Source organism: Rhinolophus sinicus, chromosome 1, assembly GCF_057876585.1.
Source record: "Rhinolophus sinicus isolate RSI-liver-muscle chromosome 1, RSI-T2T, whole genome shotgun sequence".
NCBI lineage: Eukaryota > Metazoa > Chordata > Mammalia > Chiroptera > Rhinolophidae > Rhinolophus > Rhinolophus sinicus.
Window position 1 is genome coordinate 113,445,073 of NC_142501.1, and position 21,215 is coordinate 113,466,287.

General features: G+C 40.1%; 1 protein-coding gene across 1 annotated transcript in view; it reads right to left on the reverse strand.

Moving 5' to 3' along the window:
• LOC148759204 (uncharacterized) overlaps positions 1-21,215 on the reverse strand; it is a 35,259-nt gene that overhangs the window by 12,634 nt on the left and 1,410 nt on the right. Inside the window, exons 2-3 of the mRNA XM_088793385.1 lie at positions 16,721-16,840; positions 906-1,524 (exon numbers count right to left, since the gene is read on the reverse strand). Coding sequence (XP_088649511.1) covers positions 906-1,141 — 236 coding nt within the window. The 5' untranslated portion in view covers positions 1,142-1,524; positions 16,721-16,840. The remainder of the gene's footprint in view (positions 1-905; positions 1,525-16,720; positions 16,841-21,215) is intronic.

Genomic DNA, 21,215 nt, shown 5'->3' on the forward strand with positions numbered 1-21,215 from the left:
CTAACGAATTTTCTCCAAATACTTAACAGGTATTTCTCCATCATTCATGAGTAATTCATCTTTTCTACTAACGTGAAATGCCGTCACTATCAAGCTCTAACATCCTACCTATATTAGGGTGTTTGGGCATTTTCAGCTATATTCCAATCATTTATCTCTCTTTTCAGCTCTTAGTAAAGAAATTGTGGCAATAGAGCACCTGTTGACACCTAGAAGGGCAAATCTTTGTCTACTGTACAAAACGATTCTTAATGTCATCACCACAATCAAAGAGACAGCACGTGCAACCCAAACTTGTAAAGCCCTGAGAGTTTAGCCGGCTTATGTAAAACTGATACCTAGAGGAAGAGCACACACGGGGAGAAAACGTGTCTTCCTAGGCAAGCCCACAGCATGTGCCCCTGGAAGCTTCCCTTCTAAGGCCCCTCAGTGAACACCGTACATACCTGGGTGGACACTGATAGAAAACGGATACTGGGTTTTAGCTGAAGAATTTTTAGCCCACAAGTTGATCTACTATGGGAATTCGTTTTCTCATTAAGCACTTTTCTATAGTATTTAACAATATGGTCTAAAACTGTGGACATCAAAAATAAAATGCTGCATATACTTTTCATTTCTATTATTGATATTTAGTTAAATCGCTTTAACATTGTCAGTAAAGTGCTCTATAAGGGGAATTATGAGTGACGGGTCCTTGAGATTTTGTTCCTGGTGCTCACAAAGTCGGCCTGGGCACTGGCACCCGGGTAAGGTCCCCACCCGCGAGGGAACACAGCACAGCGCCCTGGGTGACAGGAGGGCTGAGCTCCACCTGGATGAGCCTGGGCCGCTGAGCCCTTCTGCCAGGTCCCCCAGCCTCCTCCAGGCCCGCCCGTGCCCACTGGCCTCGCAGGCCCTCTCACCTCTTCTGCTTGTCTCTGTCATTCAATCTCTCTGGATGGCGCGAGAGAAGCCTCTTCACTTCTGATACGTCGCCCCTGCAGGCAGCTTTGTGGATTTTGGGGAGATCTCTGTCTTGGATGTGGTACCCGGACCGCAAGGAGACACCATCTCCAGTCCAAGGCTGCCTGCCAAGACCATCGCTCTGTGATCTCTTTCCGAAAACCTTCCGAAGCCCGAAGCCAATAACCTTCTTCATGGCCAAGCCTAAGGGCTTCAGAACCTCCTCAGCACTTCTTACGCTTTTTTTCTCCCGAGCCCAACCAACAGCAGACTCTAGAGCAGCCAACTCCCTGTCGCCACACTATCCCAGCAGGGCAGTTAGAAGTTTGGAATCTCTCAGCCCAGAGAATGGCTGTAACCAAGCAACGGTGCACGGGTCAGAGACTGATGTCACTGCGCATGCGCACAGAAGCCCCGTGGCTGAGGTCAAGGGTACCCAGAGCGCTCGTGCAAGGCCCAGGTGTCTCAAGTTTCAGAGATTGCTTGTGGGCAGCGCTGAGTTCCATTCTGACCTTGGTGGGCGTTGGCCCAGTCTTTTGCTGGGTGGTCTGAGCAAAATGAAATAGGACATTTCATTTCCTGAATTAAGAAAGCAGAGATGTAACAGGCAGAGAACTTGGGAGAAGCAAAAACCATAAATGAGAGAAGGGAAAAAAACAACTTTATGTACCCTAAACTGAAATCCAATAATCTCGATTTATAAAACAGACAAGCATTTAAAAGCTTGATTCCCAGAGATAACTCTTCTGTATTTTGAAATGTTTTACTTTCAACCTCAATATCTATCACCTTAGACCCAAAAATCTACTTAAAAAAATTGGAGTATACTTTGTACTTATCTGCTTTGTGAATAAGGCCTGTGGAACTAGAAATCTCTTTCTCTTTTCAGTATATATGTCAAGAAAGAAAGGAAATTTGCTCCTTTTGCCTCAGGATTTCACCAATTTATTCAGTCTAGAATGGCCAGAAAAGATCCACCTTTCCAATCCTTTTAGTTGGTATTATATTCACTTGTCAATTTGTGACGACTGGACCAGTAGTATTATAGCCGATGTTTGATTTTCAAACACTTTTTTAAAAACCCATCTTAAATTTGTCACTTAAATCCTTCAACTGTCTTTCCAAACGTGAGTTCGCATTAAGTTAATCGGTTCATAACTAACCACACTGCTGACTGTTCATTTTTGGCAGTGTCACGACACTTGTCTGTACAATGATTTTGCCAATATTTGAGTATTTAATCATCTTTTTGTCCTTATAAAACTGAGTAGGAAATATAAAAATGAATTTACCAATACCCAGAAGCATAGATCATACAGACATAATACAGTTATTAAACCTAGACATCATTAGACAGTCTGAGAAACATCCTTACGTCAAGTGAAACAAATTAAAGAAAATATATAAATCATTAGAAATAAATCATGGAAGATTATAGCTAAAAATCAAGGATAAACCAGTAATAGCTTTGACAACTTTCTTGGGATGAAACCCTTACATTACAACACGTTAAGGCTACTATTAGGTTTTTGTGCTTTTAAGTTGCATATGCATTTGAACCTAAAATGCTATGAACTAGCAATCACTTCTCCTTAATCACTACGTAATTTTGGCATCTAGTGGAAAAAGTATCTACTATTTTTCTAATCTACCATTTCAGAAGGAAAGAGTCCAATTTTAGCTGTTGCGTCTTTCTGAGTTTTCAAAAATGGATTCCAGCAGAGAAAGACTGTTTCTGATGCTCGGGAGAATATTTTGGCCCTTTTGTCACAAACCCCGAGTGCAGGTTTTCGGTAGTGCTTCTATACATCATGTACCTCCTAAGTAGTGTACATAGCTGTTTCCAAGTGCAGAAATGTTTCGATCTTTGAAATTTAGCAAGATACGAGTCTACATGACACAACGTTTTACTCTAGATGAAGAGTATTTTTCAGATTTGTATATGTTATGCTTGAATGGAGTATTGTTTTCATTATACGTCCAATATGCATTATTATGTAAAAGCTCAACTTACATTTTCTTTCAATCTCGGGCTTTGCTATGCATTCTTTTAAAGGTGTATTTTGGTGAACTAAAGTTTTCAAAGTTTTGAAATCCCATTTTTCTTCTCTTTCTCCTCCTCTTCCCCTTTGTTCTCCATTTTTGCTTAGAGCTCTCTGTGTCTTCTCTAAAATTTTGCCTATTCCAAGATTACAAAAAAATTCATCCCTGTGTTGTTCTCAAAACAGATACCGTGTTTCCCTGAAAATAAGACCCAGCTGGACAATCAGTTGTAATGCGTCTTTTGGAGCAAAAATTAATATAAGACCCGGTCTTATTTTACTGCAATATAAGACCGGCTCTTATATAATATAATATAATACCCAGTCTTATATTAATTTTTGCTCCAAAACATGCGATAGAGCTGGTTGTCCAGCTAGGTCTAATTCTGGGCGAAACACGGTAGTTTTGTTTTTACATTTGATCCATAAACTTGTGTTTGTCACAAAGTATGCAAAGAGATTCTTTTTCTTTCCACAATAGTTGTCTGTTTTTTCCAGCATCATTAGTAAAAGGACTATCGTTTCCCTAATTAATTTGGATTAACTTGGCACCTCTGTCAAAGAATCAGTTGACAATTTAAGTGTGGCTTTTTTCTGACCACTGATCTTATTATCTGTACTAAAGCCAATACCACACTGCCTTGAAGATTAACGCTGTACAGTAATTCTTGAAATTAGGTCGTGTAAGTTGTCCAACATTTTTCTTCTTTTCCAAATTGTTTTTGCGATTCTAGGTTCCTTAGATTTAAATATTCATTTTAGAATCAGCCTGTCAATTTATCCAAACAAGAGAGAGCCACAGAGAGAGAGAGAGAGAAAGCCTTCTGGGATCATGACTAGTTTATGGTGGATCTACAGATCAATTTGGAAAATAGATATTTTAGGATTATGGATGCTTTCACCTGTGAACATGGTCTACGTGTGTATTGATTTATGTCCTTAATTTGTCTCAAGAACATCTTCTAGGTTTAGGCGTATTTACTTCCAAGTATTGTTTATTTTTATGGCACTTTGAATAATACTAATTTTAAATTCCTTTTCCATGTTATTCTAGTACATAAAAATACAATTGATTTTGGTAAACTTACCTTATATAGTGTAACTTGATTACGTTCCCTTATTAGTTCTTGCAGATTTTAGTAGTATATCTATACAACTATGGGAAGGGCACATAAAAGCCATTGTATTTCCTCTGATATAATCTTTATTTCTTACTTGTCTTATTACATTGGTTTAAAACATCCAGAAAAACGTGGGAAAACATACTAAGTGCAGGATCCCTGCCTTGTTCCCATCTCTATGGGAAACATCAAGTATGATAATTACCTGGAGTTATTTCATAGCGGTTTCTATCAGGTTGCGAAAGATCCTCTCTATTCTGAGTAAGCTGAGATGCTTCATCATGAATAGATACTGAATTCTGTCACACAATTTTCATCCATCTTTTAAGATTATCATGTCATTTCTTACTCTAATCTAATTCTCTTTATGTCGAATGACTTCTTAATATGGCACCGACGTTGCATTCCTAGGCTGACTCACATTTGATCATGTCATGTGATGAGTTTCAATATTGCTCTGTTTTGTGACTATTTTGTCAATATTTGTTCCTGTGATCATGAGAGATATGGGTCTGTACTTCTATTTACTTGTAACATCTTTCTCAAGTTTTGATATCAGGGTTATGTTGCCTTCAGGAAATGAGCTGGTCAATAATCCTCCTCTTCTATTTTCTGAAATTTATGATGAATAATTAATATCGTTTCTTCATTTTTCCCTTAACTATTTGCAGAATTCACCAGTGGAATCATCGGGGCCTTCAGTTTTTCTGGGAAGGCTTTGTATTTCAAATTCATTTTCTTTAGCAAAATGTAAGACCATTCAGATGTCGTGTTTCTTACTGGGTCAGTTTAGGTATGTCTTATCTTACAAGGAATTCACCCGTATTCATAAGTGGCCATTAATTATTTTCTTAGCATCATTTTCAAGCTCCCAGTGATGTCTCCTGTGCAATTCTTGATATTGATCATGTGTATTACATCCTTTTATGTCTCGATCAAGGGATTATTGATGACATCATATTTTTCCAAGAACCAAATTCTGGCTTTCTGAATTTTCTTTATGATTTCTCCATTCACTGATTCATTGATTTCTTCTCTTTATTTCTTCTTGTTTTCTACCTTGTCTTTAATTTTCTTTCCATTTCCAAGCTTTTTAATGTGGTAGTTCAAGCTTTGGATTTAAACATTTATTCTTTTCTCTGAAAGCCTTCATTGTTACACATTTTGTTTTAAATGCAGTTTTAACTATACCCAGAAATTTTCATAAGATGTGTGTTCATTACCATTCATTTCAAAATAACTTCCTATTTCCCTTGTGTTGAACCTGTTTGATATTTTCCATCATATTTGAAAATATTTTAACCTTTATTTCCCTCAAATATTTTCTTGCCACATTGTTTCTCTCCTCACTTTCTGGTGCTCCAACTTGTTATTTTTAGTTGGTTTATAAAATGGCAATATTCTTCAAGTTTGCATTTTATCATTAATGAATTTCAATTTATTGACGCCTTTAATTGACACTTCTCTGTAGCCCATATTTTATTGAAAAAAAAAAAAATGCTGTTTCTACCGATGGTGAGATTCCTGGTAAGTTCAGGGAAATTCTACTATGTGGAGCTTATTATTTATGCTTTTATGTGTGGAAATGTTTAAATATTTCAGTCCAAATATTTTCGTCATCATTGTCTTCATTATTTCATTGCCATTGTCATTCTTAGACAAATATTTTATGCCATAAAACTCAGCAAATAAGTTGTTTCTATTTCTGATTATCTTGAATGTTTTGCCAAACCAAATGGAGATGTTGCAAAATAACAGGCCTTTTCTATTTCATTCCATTCAATACAAATGCAAATTCATCCCCAGGAAGCTCATCAAAAAATTCTTCTCAAAAGGGAGGGAATTACAAAACACAGTTATAACATTTCAAACTTCAACCAGATACACGGAGCTCTCTGTGCTTAATTCACATCCTTCCTCGCTTTGGTAGTGACAAATTCAATGGCTTCCTATTTACACACTCTTTTTAATAATTCCAATTTGCTAAAGGCTTCAAAACTTTCAGTTTCCAAGGTGTTCCCTTCATTGAATCCTTTGATTCAAGATTCACAAATGGTTTTGAAGAGATTGCAGCAAAAATGAATAGAAGACTCACTCACAAAGTACTTCAATACTACTGTAAGGCACTAGATTGGTTTTCAAGGTTGTTCTTCAAAGAACTACTTGTAAAATCTGGCTCGTGCCAGACAGCCAAGAGGAAAAGTTCATACAGTCATGCTTTAAATCAACCTCAGCTTAAGCACCAAATATTTGTGGTCCACTTACTTTAGGCATTTTATTTGTTCATCAAGCTCCTTCTTCATGTATTCCACAGATAAAATCTTTGGTTCTCCATTCGTCTTGACAAATGATGCCTATTTTGGATGGTACAGGTCATTAATAAATTTCCTAAAAATCGGTAACTCTGTTGCCTTCAGCCAGCACTGGTTTTCTACTGTTGTCCTGGTATACAACTCTAATTTAAATTTGTCCTAGATGTCGTCTTTGAAATGCATTATTATGATTAATAGGTGTATTATGAGAAGCTTTGACTGGTTTGATATACCTCTGCTTTTTACTTTCAGATTCTGCCAAGTTCTGGTCTACTCATGCGGATGACACAGGTGCACTGAACAGAATTCTCACTTGAATGTGTGGTTAACTCTGAAAATCACCCGCTGATAAACCACCTCCATTCCAGGTCCTTTACAGATGCTAGGTTACTAACAATTCCCTTTCACTGGCAGTGGGCAGAACACTCACTAAATAAAATAAAGTGTGCTCAGACACGAGTGGTTAGAGACACCTATCTCTTCATTGGACTCTTTGTTGGTAAAGCCAGGCCAGCCACTTTAATAAATAAGCCCCAAGATTTTAGTGGCTTATCACAAGGGAAGGGTAGTTCTCCTTCATGTGACAGTCACTGAAGATGCGACGGGTCACTGAGCAATTATCTTGCCCCTGGTGATTCAGAGACCCGAGTTTCTGGTAACTTAAGTTGCCATATTTCAAATAGGATCCTCTGTTGCTTACGTCTAGATGGTGAACCGGACAGAGAACTTTTTAAAAGTCTTGGCCTGGAGGTGACACATACCACTTCTTCACATATTTTATAATTGTTTATCGGTCACACATTCAAGTCAAAAGGACTGAAAATCCGTCCTTGATGTGGCTGTCATGTTTCAATTTCAGTTTTATATTATGGAAAGGGAACACAATTTTTGGTTGACAGCAAGCACTCAATGTCATTGATTCTTACCCTCATGTATTTCAGTAAAATGAATTCCCCAGATGGATCAATACTTAAATGCAAAAAAGTAGGTAATTATAACAACAGAAAAAAAGGAAAGTCTGTCATTTATGACACAAAATCCAGAGCTCATAGAAGAAAAGAATTAGTTAATTCAACTGAAAACACAGCCTTGGCAAGCAGCAATATGGGTGAGGAAGGGTGGAGGCTCATGACGCAAAAGACATCAAAACATAATCATTTCAATATATAAATGGTTCCTATACCTCCAGAAGAAAATCCCCCCAATCCAAAAGGAAAACTGGCAGAAGATGATAGAAGATAGTTCACCCAAAGAGGAAATATGATGATTCTAAGCAATACATTAAAAATAAAACCAAAATAATATGCCAATGGAACAAATCAAACACTTGACTGACTGACATTCTGAGATAGGCTATAGCAAAGCAAAACCTCATATACTGCTTATGAAGGTGTCAATTGATACAACTTCTACAGATCTTAATTAATCAACAGTTGCAGAAATTTAAAAGGAGGATACCCTTTGCCCGAGTAAACCTACTTCTAAAAATTATCTCATACACTCAGTTCTTATTCTCTAAACAAGAGACATTCATTCATTCGACACTGCTTGTGTCAGTAAAAGACTCTAAACCACTCACAGGTCTATCCATAAGGTGATGACTCATTAATCTATCTTTCACCCACACACTGGAAAAATTATAGAGCAGTTTAAAAGAAGAAGATAAATTTATATGCACTTACATGTTATGGAAAGCTCTCTGTACATCTTAGGTCAAAAATGTAATTTTCATATACAAATAATTCAATAATATTTATGAAAATATATATTTACATATATTTTGATATTCCTGTAAATGCACAGAAAGAGTTTGTGAGGACAAACACCCACTTTTTACTGTGTTCTTCAAAGAGAGGAATGGGATAGAAAGATGGTTTAGGGCTTTGGAGTTTTTATTTTCAATTTTCATTGTATATAATTATTTCTAACAGATATGTATATATGACATGTGTAGTTAGGGAAATAACTGTAGTTAGAAAAAATAAATTAGGTGAAAGCAGGTCATTAAAGCCTTCCCTGAGAAGTACGCCACCGGATGAGTCCCACGAAGGGAAAAGATGTCCATCACAACACATGTAATATCTGTGTGATTTGTATGTGTTTGCCTGTGAAGAAGCTAAGGTCTTCCAATAATGTGGATCGTGTAAGACAGGCACACATATTATTTGCCTTTAACATGTTCCTTGTATTAACTGGGCTCCTGAGAGGACAGGCCACGGACACATATGAGGGTGGTCAGGCTATGGGCAAATAACGTGCTGCCCTACAGAGCTCCTTGCAGCACCTGTTGGGTAGCATCTGCAAGTAGTCAGAACTCAAACTGACTTCCTTGGAAATTCTCCCGGAAACTGTTGGGTAGGGTGGAGACGGGCAATACATCCAGCAGCTACTTTTGGTGATCTTGAGAAGATACCCACCAAGAAGGGCTCCTGATGGCTACCTGAGCTCAATTATGATAACAGAGCCTAGCAGCCATTTCTAAACAGGGGCCTCTCAGGCAGACTGCCCTTCAGGGAGAAGCCTGCTCTAAGCTGCGTGCCTCCCACACTGAACTGAACATTCCGCCTGCACTGTGTTCCTACCACTGAGCCGACCTGTACAAAGGAGATCCTGGAATTGCATTTCAACCAAAAGGATTGAGCTGTTCCTTCTTTCAATAAGAGCTACAACTGCACAGCTATAACCCCATTAGCATTTACACCGACCAGACAGAGTGGCTCCATTCTGACTAATTAAGACAATGATTTTTGGACCAATCAAATTGAGATTTGACATTCTCATGGGCATGAAGACCAATCAGGGACCAGGGGTGGGGACTTCTCTCTGTATAAGTCACCCCCTCCTACCCCATTAGACAGCACACTCTCCCTTGTTATTGAAGGCTGAGTTGACCTAGTTGGAGCTGAAATACTGAAGACGTCTCACCAAAGCAGGGCACACCAGAGCTGAGTGGAGGAGAGCAGGTGGACTGGGCCAGACCAGACTGTAGCAGAGCAGAGCTATCAAGCCAGAGAGGGGCCTCGCCCCAGGGCCATCTCAAAGCCATGCAGACGCACAGCCATGCTGTCTCTTAATTGAGCTGTAACACTAATGAGCTTCACCCCATAGCTCTGCTGTATCACAATTGAGCTGTTTACATTGAATAAACTCCCTCTTTCACCACACCACAAATTGAATATCCTTTTGGCATTGAATTAGCACCAATGATAATCAGCTGACACTCTGTTGTTGCGAACATTGCCTCTTTCCAGGACATGAGCCTCAGTCCCCCTAGGGTTGTGTAAGAGGCAGATCCCAAGCCCAGTCGGATCCTAGTTTGAAGGGAGCCTAAAACCAGAAGCAAGGCTAGAACCAGAAGCAAGAAATGGAGTCAGGGCAAGGAGCTCTTTGGCAACCCCACAGGGTTTCTTAGCAGTCGTCAGTCAGAACAGGGGTCAGAGACACTGGGGCCCTCAAAGGAAAGATGGGAGCACATCTAGAAGAAAGATTAGTATGGGCGCAGGGGCCAGATCCAAGCCACACAACTGGCCCTAAGTCACAGGTTTTGTAAGCCTGAGATCCAGGGCCCTAAACTAAGATGAGACCAGCATTGGGGCAGGGCCCAGAGATATTCTGGTTGTCAGAGCACAAGCTGAGCCCAAGCCAAGCAGGGAACCAACCCCGTTCCTTGTGAATACTGGTTTCTGGCCTAGTTTTGAGGAGAAACGTGGCCCCAGTAGGTATAGGGAGGCGGCCACTGTGGGTACCACTAATTAATTGCCGCATAAATTCCTTATTCTGGAGAGGAAACAACATCTCTTAGAACACAAACCAAAAAAGCATGGGGGTGAGAGGAATGAAAACACTCTGTTGTGTAATTAGTTGGATAAACTTTTTTTTTTGTTTTCCAGGCCTCTCCAACCATAGATTCTTCTCCTCTCCATCTTGTCAAGCTGGTTCCTGGGTGGGAATATGCCCAATGAGAAAAGGATAGGGAGCAGGAAAATTCTTAAGTCACACATGCGGCCACGATGGTTTAATACATGCCTTCTCTGGGCTTGAATATAAAACTCACCCTCACGTGAGTGCTTTCGAAAGTTCCTTGGACATCTCTCACTGCTGCTTCTCTGTTATCCTGAGAATTTCAACTCTTTTCTGGACAGCACCTCCTCGACCATCCCTAAGATATCCCCATCCTGTCTGTCTCACACACACTCATATGTGATGGTTATTCTTTGACTACATGCTTTCACCTCAGACAGACCCTAATGCAAATTTATCCTAGGGTTCCATATTTACTGTTTTGCAGAGATGCGTTTGACCAACAGTGAGACTTTTTTAAAAGGTTATGCTCCAAATTGAACTTCATTCTATGGCATGTAATGGTATATTGAGCTTCTAAACTATTTCAAAATTGTCTGACATTTTGGAAATGACAAAACTTATACTAAATAGGTCAACTGATGATAAAATCTGGAAAAATCTGCGCCTCTCAAATATACAGTAAACTACTCCTTGCTCATGATCCTTTTCAAGGGAGACGTGAATTCCTCACCAAGCATATAGATGGTTTTCTAAGTATAATAATTCTAATTGAGGCCTTCCATACTATGTGAATTGAAAATTAGGAAATTGGCCATTTTGCTGCCAGTGATGTCCAAATCAACTTGAGCACTGGAATTATATCAGCAAATTTTTAGTCACAAGGTTCTGCAGCTTCACTACAAACCTATTAAATCAGAATCTAGACTGCTGGGTTCCAGGAAATCTAAGGTTTTTAGACTCTTTTCGGTCATTCTGATAAACTGCTTAAACGATTGCCTTCTTGGTAACTGGAACATCTGCAAGTCTATTCACTGAACTCCTATGGTGTTCCACCTTCAAATCTTTTCTCCCATTGTCTACTGAACATTAAAATATAGGTCATTTAGAGAAAGTCAACACCTCAACTAGTCAAGTCATGTCAAAACAGCCAATCATATATTTTAGTCTCTCCGTTCTCTGAAAAATTTACATCACAAAGTACAGAAATTTGAAAGATGGAATGAGAATGAACATGTCATAGACAACTGTGGTCCTCATTAATCTTTCAGATTTCAAAATTTATCTTAGTTACTTTTTATCTTAAACTTTTATAAACTGATGCTGGAGTTTAAGAAAGTCTTCATTATAATCAAGATTTATTGCAACAAAGCAATTTACTTTGGTTGTGGAATTTGTTGTTTTGGGGCCCTGGATGTAACTCACAGAACACTGAAAAATATATCTGGGTTCACATCAGCGCACAAAAGAGAAGAGGCTAATCGTAGAGCTTGCTTCACCACAGAAACTTTAAAAAATTACATAAAATTGTCAAAATCAACACTGACAGAACTCTAGAAAACAAGTCAAGCTTTACATCAACAAAGTGAACACTAAACCTGGGCGGAAAAATAAGCAACTTAAAATGATAGAATGTTTTGTGGCATTTTCATTTGCCGTTGTTTCAACCCTCTGCCTGGTAAGTACAGTGCTGGTCGTGGTCTTCCAGAAGGGGGCCTGTATTCCTGATGTGGGACGCGGGGCGGTGTTTCAGAGGGCACAGAACAGACCTTGTTCACAAAGAGTTATTTGTATGTTCTAACCTGTCTGAAAGCTAGAAGACTGACACAAAGCACTGCCCCCTTTTGAATACTTCAGAACTCACTCATGGTGAAAAAAGGCAGGCAGTCAACAAAAGCAATGGAAGGCAAACTGACAACCCACAGCCAGTAAGGACAAAACATTATAGATTGAGGCACACAATAGACCAGTGAAAGCCATGGGTGAAGAGCTAGAGAGGGAGTGTCTTTGTAAAATTGAGGTATTCAAAGGCACTCATGTGTGCTGGAAACTTAGACACACACATCCTCAAGGCAGAATGCCTGCTCAGGAAAGACACAAGAAAACTCTAAGCTTTCACCATTGGCTGATCTCAGGGCTCAGTGTAGCAGGAATTCAAGGCTAAGGAGGACGTATAAATGGCCTGGCTACACACTGAAGGAGTGCCCCAGATTTGCAAAGCCAGAAAAATTTAGGATTTTAAAAATATAATTAAATCAATCTCTCTCTCTCTCTCTCTCTCTCTCTCTCTCTCTGTCTCTCTCTCTCTGTCTCTCTCTCTCTGTCTCTTCTCTCTTTCATTTTTCTTTGTATTTTTTGTTTCTAATGTTCAAGAAAATTTAGGTCAAACACTAGCTGAACAGGAGCTAGAGGTACAGAGACTTAAGAGATCACAAATGATAAAGAATACAGACCTGTAAAATTGTTGCTAAAGTTCATTAAACAAGCAGCTACAACCTACAAGCAACAGAAACCCTAAGGAGGGAGAAAACCTTGATTGAAAAGACTACATGATAATATTCAGAATGTCTAGTTTTCAATGAAAAATTACAAAGCATGGAAAAGAAATTTGGCCCATTCACACAAAAATTAAAGTTAACTGTCATTGTCTCTGAGGAAGCACACTGATTGGAATTACTAGAGAAAGATTTTTAATCATGTATCTCAAATATGTTGAAATAGTTAAAGGGAGTCATAAGAATAATGTGTGAACAAACAGAAAATATCAATCAAGAGACAGAAATTATTAAAAAGAGCCAAATACGAATCCTAGTGATGAGAAGTATAATAATTAAAATGCTCCCTACAGGATTTCAATAGCAGAATTGTATAAACAGAATAAAGAATCTGTAACCTGGAAAATAGACCTAAAGAAATTATTCAGTTGGAAGAGCTAAAACGCAAAAGGATGAAGAAAATACACAGAGCCCGAGAGTTCAACCAAACCAACATACAGTGGGAATCCCAGAAGAAGAGAAGGCAGAAAAAAACAAACAAACAAACAAACAAAAAAACCCATAAAGAGTTCTTCCCGTAAGCAGCCTGAGGTCACCTCTGAAAATGGTTCACTACTCGCTTGACTCAGAGAACCCCACAAAATCATGTAAATCAAGAGGTTCGCATCTACCTGTTCATTTTAAGAACACTCGTGAAACTGCCCAGGCCAACAAGGGTGTGCATATCTGAAAAGTCACCAAGTATCTAAAGGATGTCACATTACAAAAGCAATGTGTGCTGTCCCGTCGTTATAACGGTGGAGTTAGGAGGTGTGCCCAGGCCAAACAATAGGGTTGGACACACAGTCCAACCCAAAAAGAGAGCAGAATTTTCACTGCACATGCTTAAAAATGCAGAGAGCAATGCTGAACTTAAGGGTTCAGATGTAGACTCTCTGGTCATTGAACACATCCCGGTGAACAAAGCTCTCAAGATGCAGCCCAGAACTTACAGAGCTCAGGGGGGTATTAACCCATACAGGAGCTCTCCCTGCAACACACAGATGATCCTAACTGAGAAAGAGCAGATTGTTATTGTTCCTAAACCAGAAGAGGAGGTTGCACAGAAGGAAAAGATCTCTGAGAAGAAAGTGAAGAAACTAAAACTTATGGCCCGGGAATGAGTTCAGCATCAAATAAATGCTAATAAAAGTAAAAGCAGGAAAAAAAGCATAAAGAATATTTAAAGAAACCATAGCTGAAAACTTTCTAAATTTGAGAAAAGATGCAGATCTACATATTCTAGAAGCTTAATGAACTCCAAAAATTATAAATCAAAGAGGTTCATACACACATCACCAAACTCTTGAAAGCCACGGACAAACAATCTGGAAAGCAGCAAACAAAGAAACAAAAAACCAGTCAGTACAAAGGATCTGCAATGAGATGCACAGCATGTTGCTCGTCAGACACTATGGAGGCCAGAAAGCAGGGCAATGACATTTCGAAATTGCTGGACTGGGTTCTGGTTTAAGACGGCCACGTAGGAATATCCTGAACTCCTCTCCCCCCACATACACACCACATTTACAGCTGTATAAGGAACAATTTACTCTGAGAAAGAAAACTAACAACTGGTAGAGCGACCCCTGCTCATCGGGTAAACAAGAGGGAAAAGGAATCCACGCGGTTAGGAAGGGCTGACAAAGTCTCGCCATAAACCCCACCCCCCGCACACTGTACTTGCTGCATAGCTAATGCGGTGAGAGGCTGCCAGGTGGGACAGGGCTGACATAGGACGTTTCCATCACCACAAACAGTTCTATCAGACATCACTGCTGTGGAAGTTTGGAGTCCTACCTTTCCCGTATTGTCTCTTGTTTCTGAAAGGACTGTTTTGCTCATCCCCGCGGTGTTCCTTTCACACCTGCACTGATATCACTGAAGTCACCCTTGCCTCATCAGCATGGCTGATATATACCAGTCCTCATTCAGAGGAATTAATTTCTTGCCCTGCTCTAGGTAAAAGTGTATGGACTTTGTTGTTATAGAGGTTTGTACTCATAGTCTGCGTCCACCATTTTCTAACTGTGTGGCCTTGGGCAAATCATTCAATCGTATTCTGTTTCCCCTTCTGTAAACTGTGGAAAATTCATTCTTCACAGAGTTATGAGAATTAAATGAAATAACAGAAATTAAGGGCCTAATTCAGTACCTACTACATGTATGTGCTCAATAAATGTGATTTCCTTCCATCATATAACTTGTCTCCAGGTGTGACCAACTTACATAGAACCTGCCCTTCCAGGGGGAGGATTTACTGGTATCTCTAGGAACTCTGAACTTCAGAGGCAGAGGAGGACAGCTAATCACGCGGGGAAATCTAACATATGATTAAGAGATGGGTTTCCTTGCTTGGACATCATAGGCCAAGATTCAAGATTGCCAAACAAATTATACAGGTGCTTTGGTGGTAAAATTGTTTACGAAAACAGGTAAAGCCTCATTTGAGCGTAGCAGACAAGAAAATGTCCGAGGAAAATATGGTAAATGACTCCTGAACGAGAATATTGGAAAAGCAAAATGAGCCAGGTGAGACAGGTGTAGTCATCCTGAAATGACTCTCATGGGATAAACAGTAATTCTCTTTTTACAGACCCAGAAGACCATGAGACAGGCTGAGGGAATTTTCAGTGATTTCTACGCCACAATCTTTCTTTCACCTGTAAATGAAATTGATGAAAGTGATTGACCGCCACTCTTATTCCTGAAATACAGTGCTACAAGACTGTTCCATGATGGAGATTATTTATTTATACATAAATAAAAAGTAGAAGGAAACTGAAGCACAGAACAAAGTTCTCTTGTGCACACCCACACACATGAACTTGTATCTGTGTGTCCAGCAGATTGTGCGTGCCCACCCACCCCCCAATGGGGACGGTTAGCCTGCCACCCCTGTGCTCTGTCTTCCCTCTCAGCCATCCTCAGCATGTCACTCTTTTGCAGGCCAGTTCTCCTCATTGTCACAAGCGGGTGTAACACTTGCCAGAGCAGTCAGATACAACAGCATGGAGGGGAGGAGAAGGACTATTATCCCATGTGCCTCTACAAAGAGTGAAATACGTGCTCTGGTGTTCATTGCTGCTTTATTTACGGTGGCCAAGACATGGAAACACCCAAAGTGTCCTTCGATAGATGACTGGATAAAGAAGTTGTGATATATATACACAATGGAATACTATTGGGCCGTAAGAAAAGAGGAAATAGTGCCATTTGTGACAACATGGAGGGATCTTGAGATTCTTATGCTAAGCGAAATAAATTACAGAGAAAAAGTCGAGAACTATTTCATTTCACTGATATGTGGGATATAAAACTAAAGAAACAAAGAAACAAGACAAAGAAACAAAAACTCATAGACACAGACAATAGTTTAGTGGTTACAAGAGGGTAAGGAGGGAGAGAGGTGGTAGATGAGGGTAAGCAGGGTCAAATATATGGTAATGGAAGGACAACCGACTCTGGGTGGTGGACACACAATGTGACACGAGTATATTGTAGGACAGAATTGTACTTGAAACCTATGTACTTTTACTAACCATTGGCATCCCAATACATTTTAATTAAAAAATCAAAAAAGGGACTCAGAAGACTTCTGACATTTCTCTGGGTGAAAATGCCCACATCTGATTCAGTAACTGACACGATAAACTGGATCACAATGACTGGCATGGATCACATGGAATTTCTTCCTGGGACATGGATAGTGTGACCTCTCTCAAGTCCCATGGGTTAGGGCTGGACAGTAGGACACAATAAATGCTCCGCCTCAGGAGAAAAGGTGGGACCAACTCTTAGGAACACAAGGATTTTCCTTCTGGTAATATTTCTTGGAACTCCGTTCTCTATGCTTCCCGTTGTGTAGGGAACAACACCCACTGCATTTCTCCAAAACCAACCTTGGATAATATTGACTGTCCTGTAATATACTCTCTCTGTTCTTGGCATAGTATGGACCTTACCTGAAGTTGTCCTGAATTAACTTTTTCCATTCATTGTTATTCTTCATCTATAGAGGAAATAAAGTGAAGGCGACAATCTATTTCTTCTGGGAAATTAGTTTTTTGTACGCACAGCCTCCCCTAAAAGAACACACACAATAGCCTGTTACATGCCCTCTCACGTGTACCATGAAGCTTTCTGCTGGCCACTTCACCGGACTCTCAAGACATCCCAAATCTAACAGTAATTACACACAGTTTCCTTGTAGATAGAAAAATGTTATAGGGCCATGTAAGGAATCTCTCCTCTTACACATATCTCTTCAGTTACTATTGTGTTTTTCTGCTTGGGACTAGAGGCGTAAAAATTAATAAAAACAGACGTAATTCATGACCTTGTGGAATTGAGTCTAGCAGGAAAGACAGACATTCACCAATCATAACAAGCAAATGAAAAATTATAACCATGATCAGTGCCAAGAAGGAGAGAAGCAAGAGAAGTCAGAACGGGTGCCATGAGGACGTGAAGCTTAAGCTTTTATTGTAGGAAGACAGCAGCCAACTGCGTAAGTAGTAGAGGGGTAGGAGCATGATCCAGACAGAAGGAATAACATGGGAGAAGGTTCTGTGACAAGAGAGAATGGCACAGCCTGAAAAAGGCCAAAGAGGTGGGAGCATAGAAAGAAAGGTGCGGGAGGTGGTGCTGGGAAAGCCAGCATCTGAGATGGAAGCCAGATCACGCAGGCCCGGGTCACTCACAGTTCGAATTTTAGTCTTTCTCCTATGTGTAGAGGGCAATTTCTGAAATGTCTTATCTAGGGGATGGCACGATCAGATTAGCATTTGAAAGGGTTATTCTGCCCAGTAGAGATCATCCTGGAGGCAGCAAAGCCAGTTTTCAGGCTAATGCAATATACCACATGAGAGACGTTGCTATCTTAGACTAGGGTGGAAACCGAGGGAAGCGAAGAATTCAGAAGAGAGTCCGGACGTAAGAAATAGCCAGAATTCCGTGATGGATTGGGTGAGAGGTAAGCTAGCAGGGCCTGGTGAATGGTGGTGCCCATTAACGAAAATGGAACATAGAAATAGGACTGGGTTTGGAGGTTGAGGAACAAGTTTGAGAACTGCTGAGCTGAAGGAATCTCTGAGACAGCCAAGTGCACATGTCAAGAAACTAACTGGATCTATAGATCACGAAGGACTCAGAGGATTAAAACGGAGACATCTATTTATGACTCAACTTCACATAGGTGATCATTTAAACTTTGGGCATAGGTGAGATAAACCAGAGCAAAGAGTAAATTCAGTGGCTGGGAAGCGGGATACACGTCTGCAGATGGGACCGAGAGGTAGCCAGAGAGGAAGTGAGGAAACAAGGTGAGGGCTGGGTCATAGAAGGCAAGGAAAGAGAGAATGGTTCGAAAGGAAGCCAGTGACCCGCTGCCCTGAATGATGCTAAGACCTCAAGGAGAATGAGGCCTGGACAGTGTGCACTGGATTTTACTGCAGGGACGTAACTGGTGACTTCACTGAAAGGTGTTGACAATAGGCGGAGGTGAGATGGAAACGGGTTAGGCAGTAAGTGGGTGGTGAGGCAGTGGATGCTGTGAGTCCTAATAAGTTTTGAAGGAGTTTGGAGGTGGAGGGGAGGGATATAGTAGGGTAGCGGGGGCAGTGTGAGAGCGCCAAGCATACTCACTTTTAATGGGAGACTCTTGAACATATTTAAAAGCTAAAGCGAGGATTCAGTTGGAAGTACAGACTAAAGTTACGAAATAGAGAACAGGCTGTTGCTACTGTAAAGACCTAGAGAAAGAACAGGAAGATGGGATCCAAAACACAAGTGGAGGGATTGGCCGTTGAGGAAAAGACCTGTCTAAGCTGGGAAGGACGGAAGGAGAGACTTGATATAGTGGGAGGAGTCCAGCAGGTGGGGGCCAGAATCCAGCAGCCCTGGAAGCCAGGCCACCTGTGGATTATTCAGCTGAATGAGAAATGCATTTCTAAGTCCTTTGGACCACATATTCTAACACCTGTAAATTAAGCAGAAAAATAAAATTATAACAAACATGCTTAATCTGATGTCATCTCATCATTTTCAGGCATTGTCCCAAACTCACTATCAGGGGTCAGTTTCAGAATGACAAAACTGACACAAAAGGATTTCACAATTTTGATTTGTTTTAAAACCAGACCACAGAAAATGTGATCATAAATATTTAGCCAAATGCTATTTTGTAGTCAATTAGAGAAATCTAAATTCCATTTGTAGGATAACTAGAAAAGCCAGCAGGAGGGCAGTGAGATGCAATCTGTTTTGATAATTGGCCTTGGCCATCCAATTTCAGAGGTGCATTCGAAATCTGCTAACAAACACATAAAGCCTGATCCAAAGCTTGCCAATAAATTCCTAATATTTATTGTTTCTTACTGCGTGGCCTGTGAATAACTGGAGTCGTGTTGCTCTTTCCTTTTCACAAAAAAAGAAATCTGAGGAGTCTTTGTGAGAAAAGGTTAATCAAAGGGCCACTATATGTGGTTCTGAATTTGAAACTTACCCTGTAATCGGACATTCGTGAGTAAAATTACTGCAGCATCCACTTTATTCGTTAGCGTCATGCCTCCCAAATTGAAGCCTTTGTACAAGTAATGCAAATCAGAAAACTTATTCCACTTGTGGGTTATTATTTAATGCAGTGACCCTAGTTTTATAGAGTGTGACTCCATATTTGAGGGAAGGTTATAACCAACTCTCACCCTACAGCTTGTAATCTTAAAAAGAGAAAATGTCAAAGTTGAAAAAGCAATGTGACAAATTTTTAAAAATGGGAAACTGAGGCCATCTTGTAGTTATGGAGAATTAAAAATAAAAACTTTATCTCACATTTTTTTAACACACATTAAAGACTCATGGCCGAATCAGGCCCAGTTGGAATAACTGTTACCCTCACGTTCTGCAATAACCATATGGAACCTCCTTGTTCCTCCCTTAAAATACTGTTAATGTGCAGATACTTCCTTGACATCAGACTCCTTTCAACCAGGAAATTCCAATTTCCTGGTTATAATTTGATTTTCGAATCGGAGGCAGACCTTAATTTCCGGTGCTAAGGAATACTTTCATGGAAAATGAGCTCTAAATCATCTTTTTAGGCATTAACAGCAAATGTCTTTGAGAGATGCTCCAGAGCCCCAGAAACAGGATGTCACTTGAGTTTTGAGACCGTGTAAGTGCAGGTTCACTTCCAGAAAACAGTGCTGTAGTAGGAGGTGTCAAACGCCTTCTTACCAGAAATTTCTGGATTGATCAAAGAAATGAGATCAACAGGAGCCAAGATGCCACCCAAATGGCCCACATTTTGTAGAGGAGACTGAAGGAAAATGCCAAGAGCTGAGTCATATGCATCCTTGCTGTGATTACAAAATGGTGCCATGGAAGCAGAAGCAGTCCTTTCTCTACGTTCTAGACTCAGTCGGCTACACCACAGGCAGATCAGTTCTTGAAGATTAGAGGAATCTCCCCATAAGCGATGATATTTGGGTGATATGCATTCATACTGTCAGACCAGACCTCTTAGTCTAAATTGATATAGTGATTTAATGATTTATATTTAAACTTGATAATGTACATCTACATTTAATAGGAAACACTTCCTTACTCTACAGGAATTAAAAATAAACATACCCATTGGCACTAATTGCCTGAGGAAATTATTGATTGAAAGGATGGCAATAAAAGTAGGAGAGGACTTGGAGGATGGTTGTGGAGTTGGCCACAACAAGGACAGAGAGAAAAAGATGAAGAAGGAGAGAGTCAGGGAAGGAAGAGAAAATGAGAGAGTGAGAACGTATTACAGTAGATAAGGGTAAAATACTGTGCAATGATTGTATGTGGCTGAGCAAAATAAAAGAGTAATAACCATAGAAGCCACCATTTGTTGTCCACTCACCATATGCCAGGTAGAATGTCGCGCCCTGATTGTGCATCATTTTATGTGATCGTTTTTGAAAAAAGAAAAAGAAAATTATGTGGTGGAGGCAGATGGCTCAGCTGGTTAGAGCACAAGCTCTGAACAACACGGTTGCCGGTTCGATTCCCACACGCTCCAGTGAGTTTTGCCCTCTACAACTAGATTGAAGACAATGAGCTGCCACTGAGCTTCCTCCAGAGGGGCAGCTGGATGGCTCAGTTGGTTAGAGAGTGAGCTCTCAACAACAAGATTGCTGGTTCCATTCCCGCATGGGATGGTGGCTGCACCCCCTGCAATGAAACAGCCACTGGACTTGGAGCTGAACTGCACCCTCCACAACTAGATTGAAGGACAATCACTTGGAACTGATGGGCCCTGGAGAAACACACTGTTCCCCAATATTACCCAATAAAACAAAAAATTTTTTAAAAATTATTTTAAAAAAAAGAAAAAGAAAATTAGGTGAGCTTCCCCAAACTGCCAGAATTGGATGGCTTAGATAGGATTTTATCATAGAATTTTTCTCTTTCTTCAAAAATCTA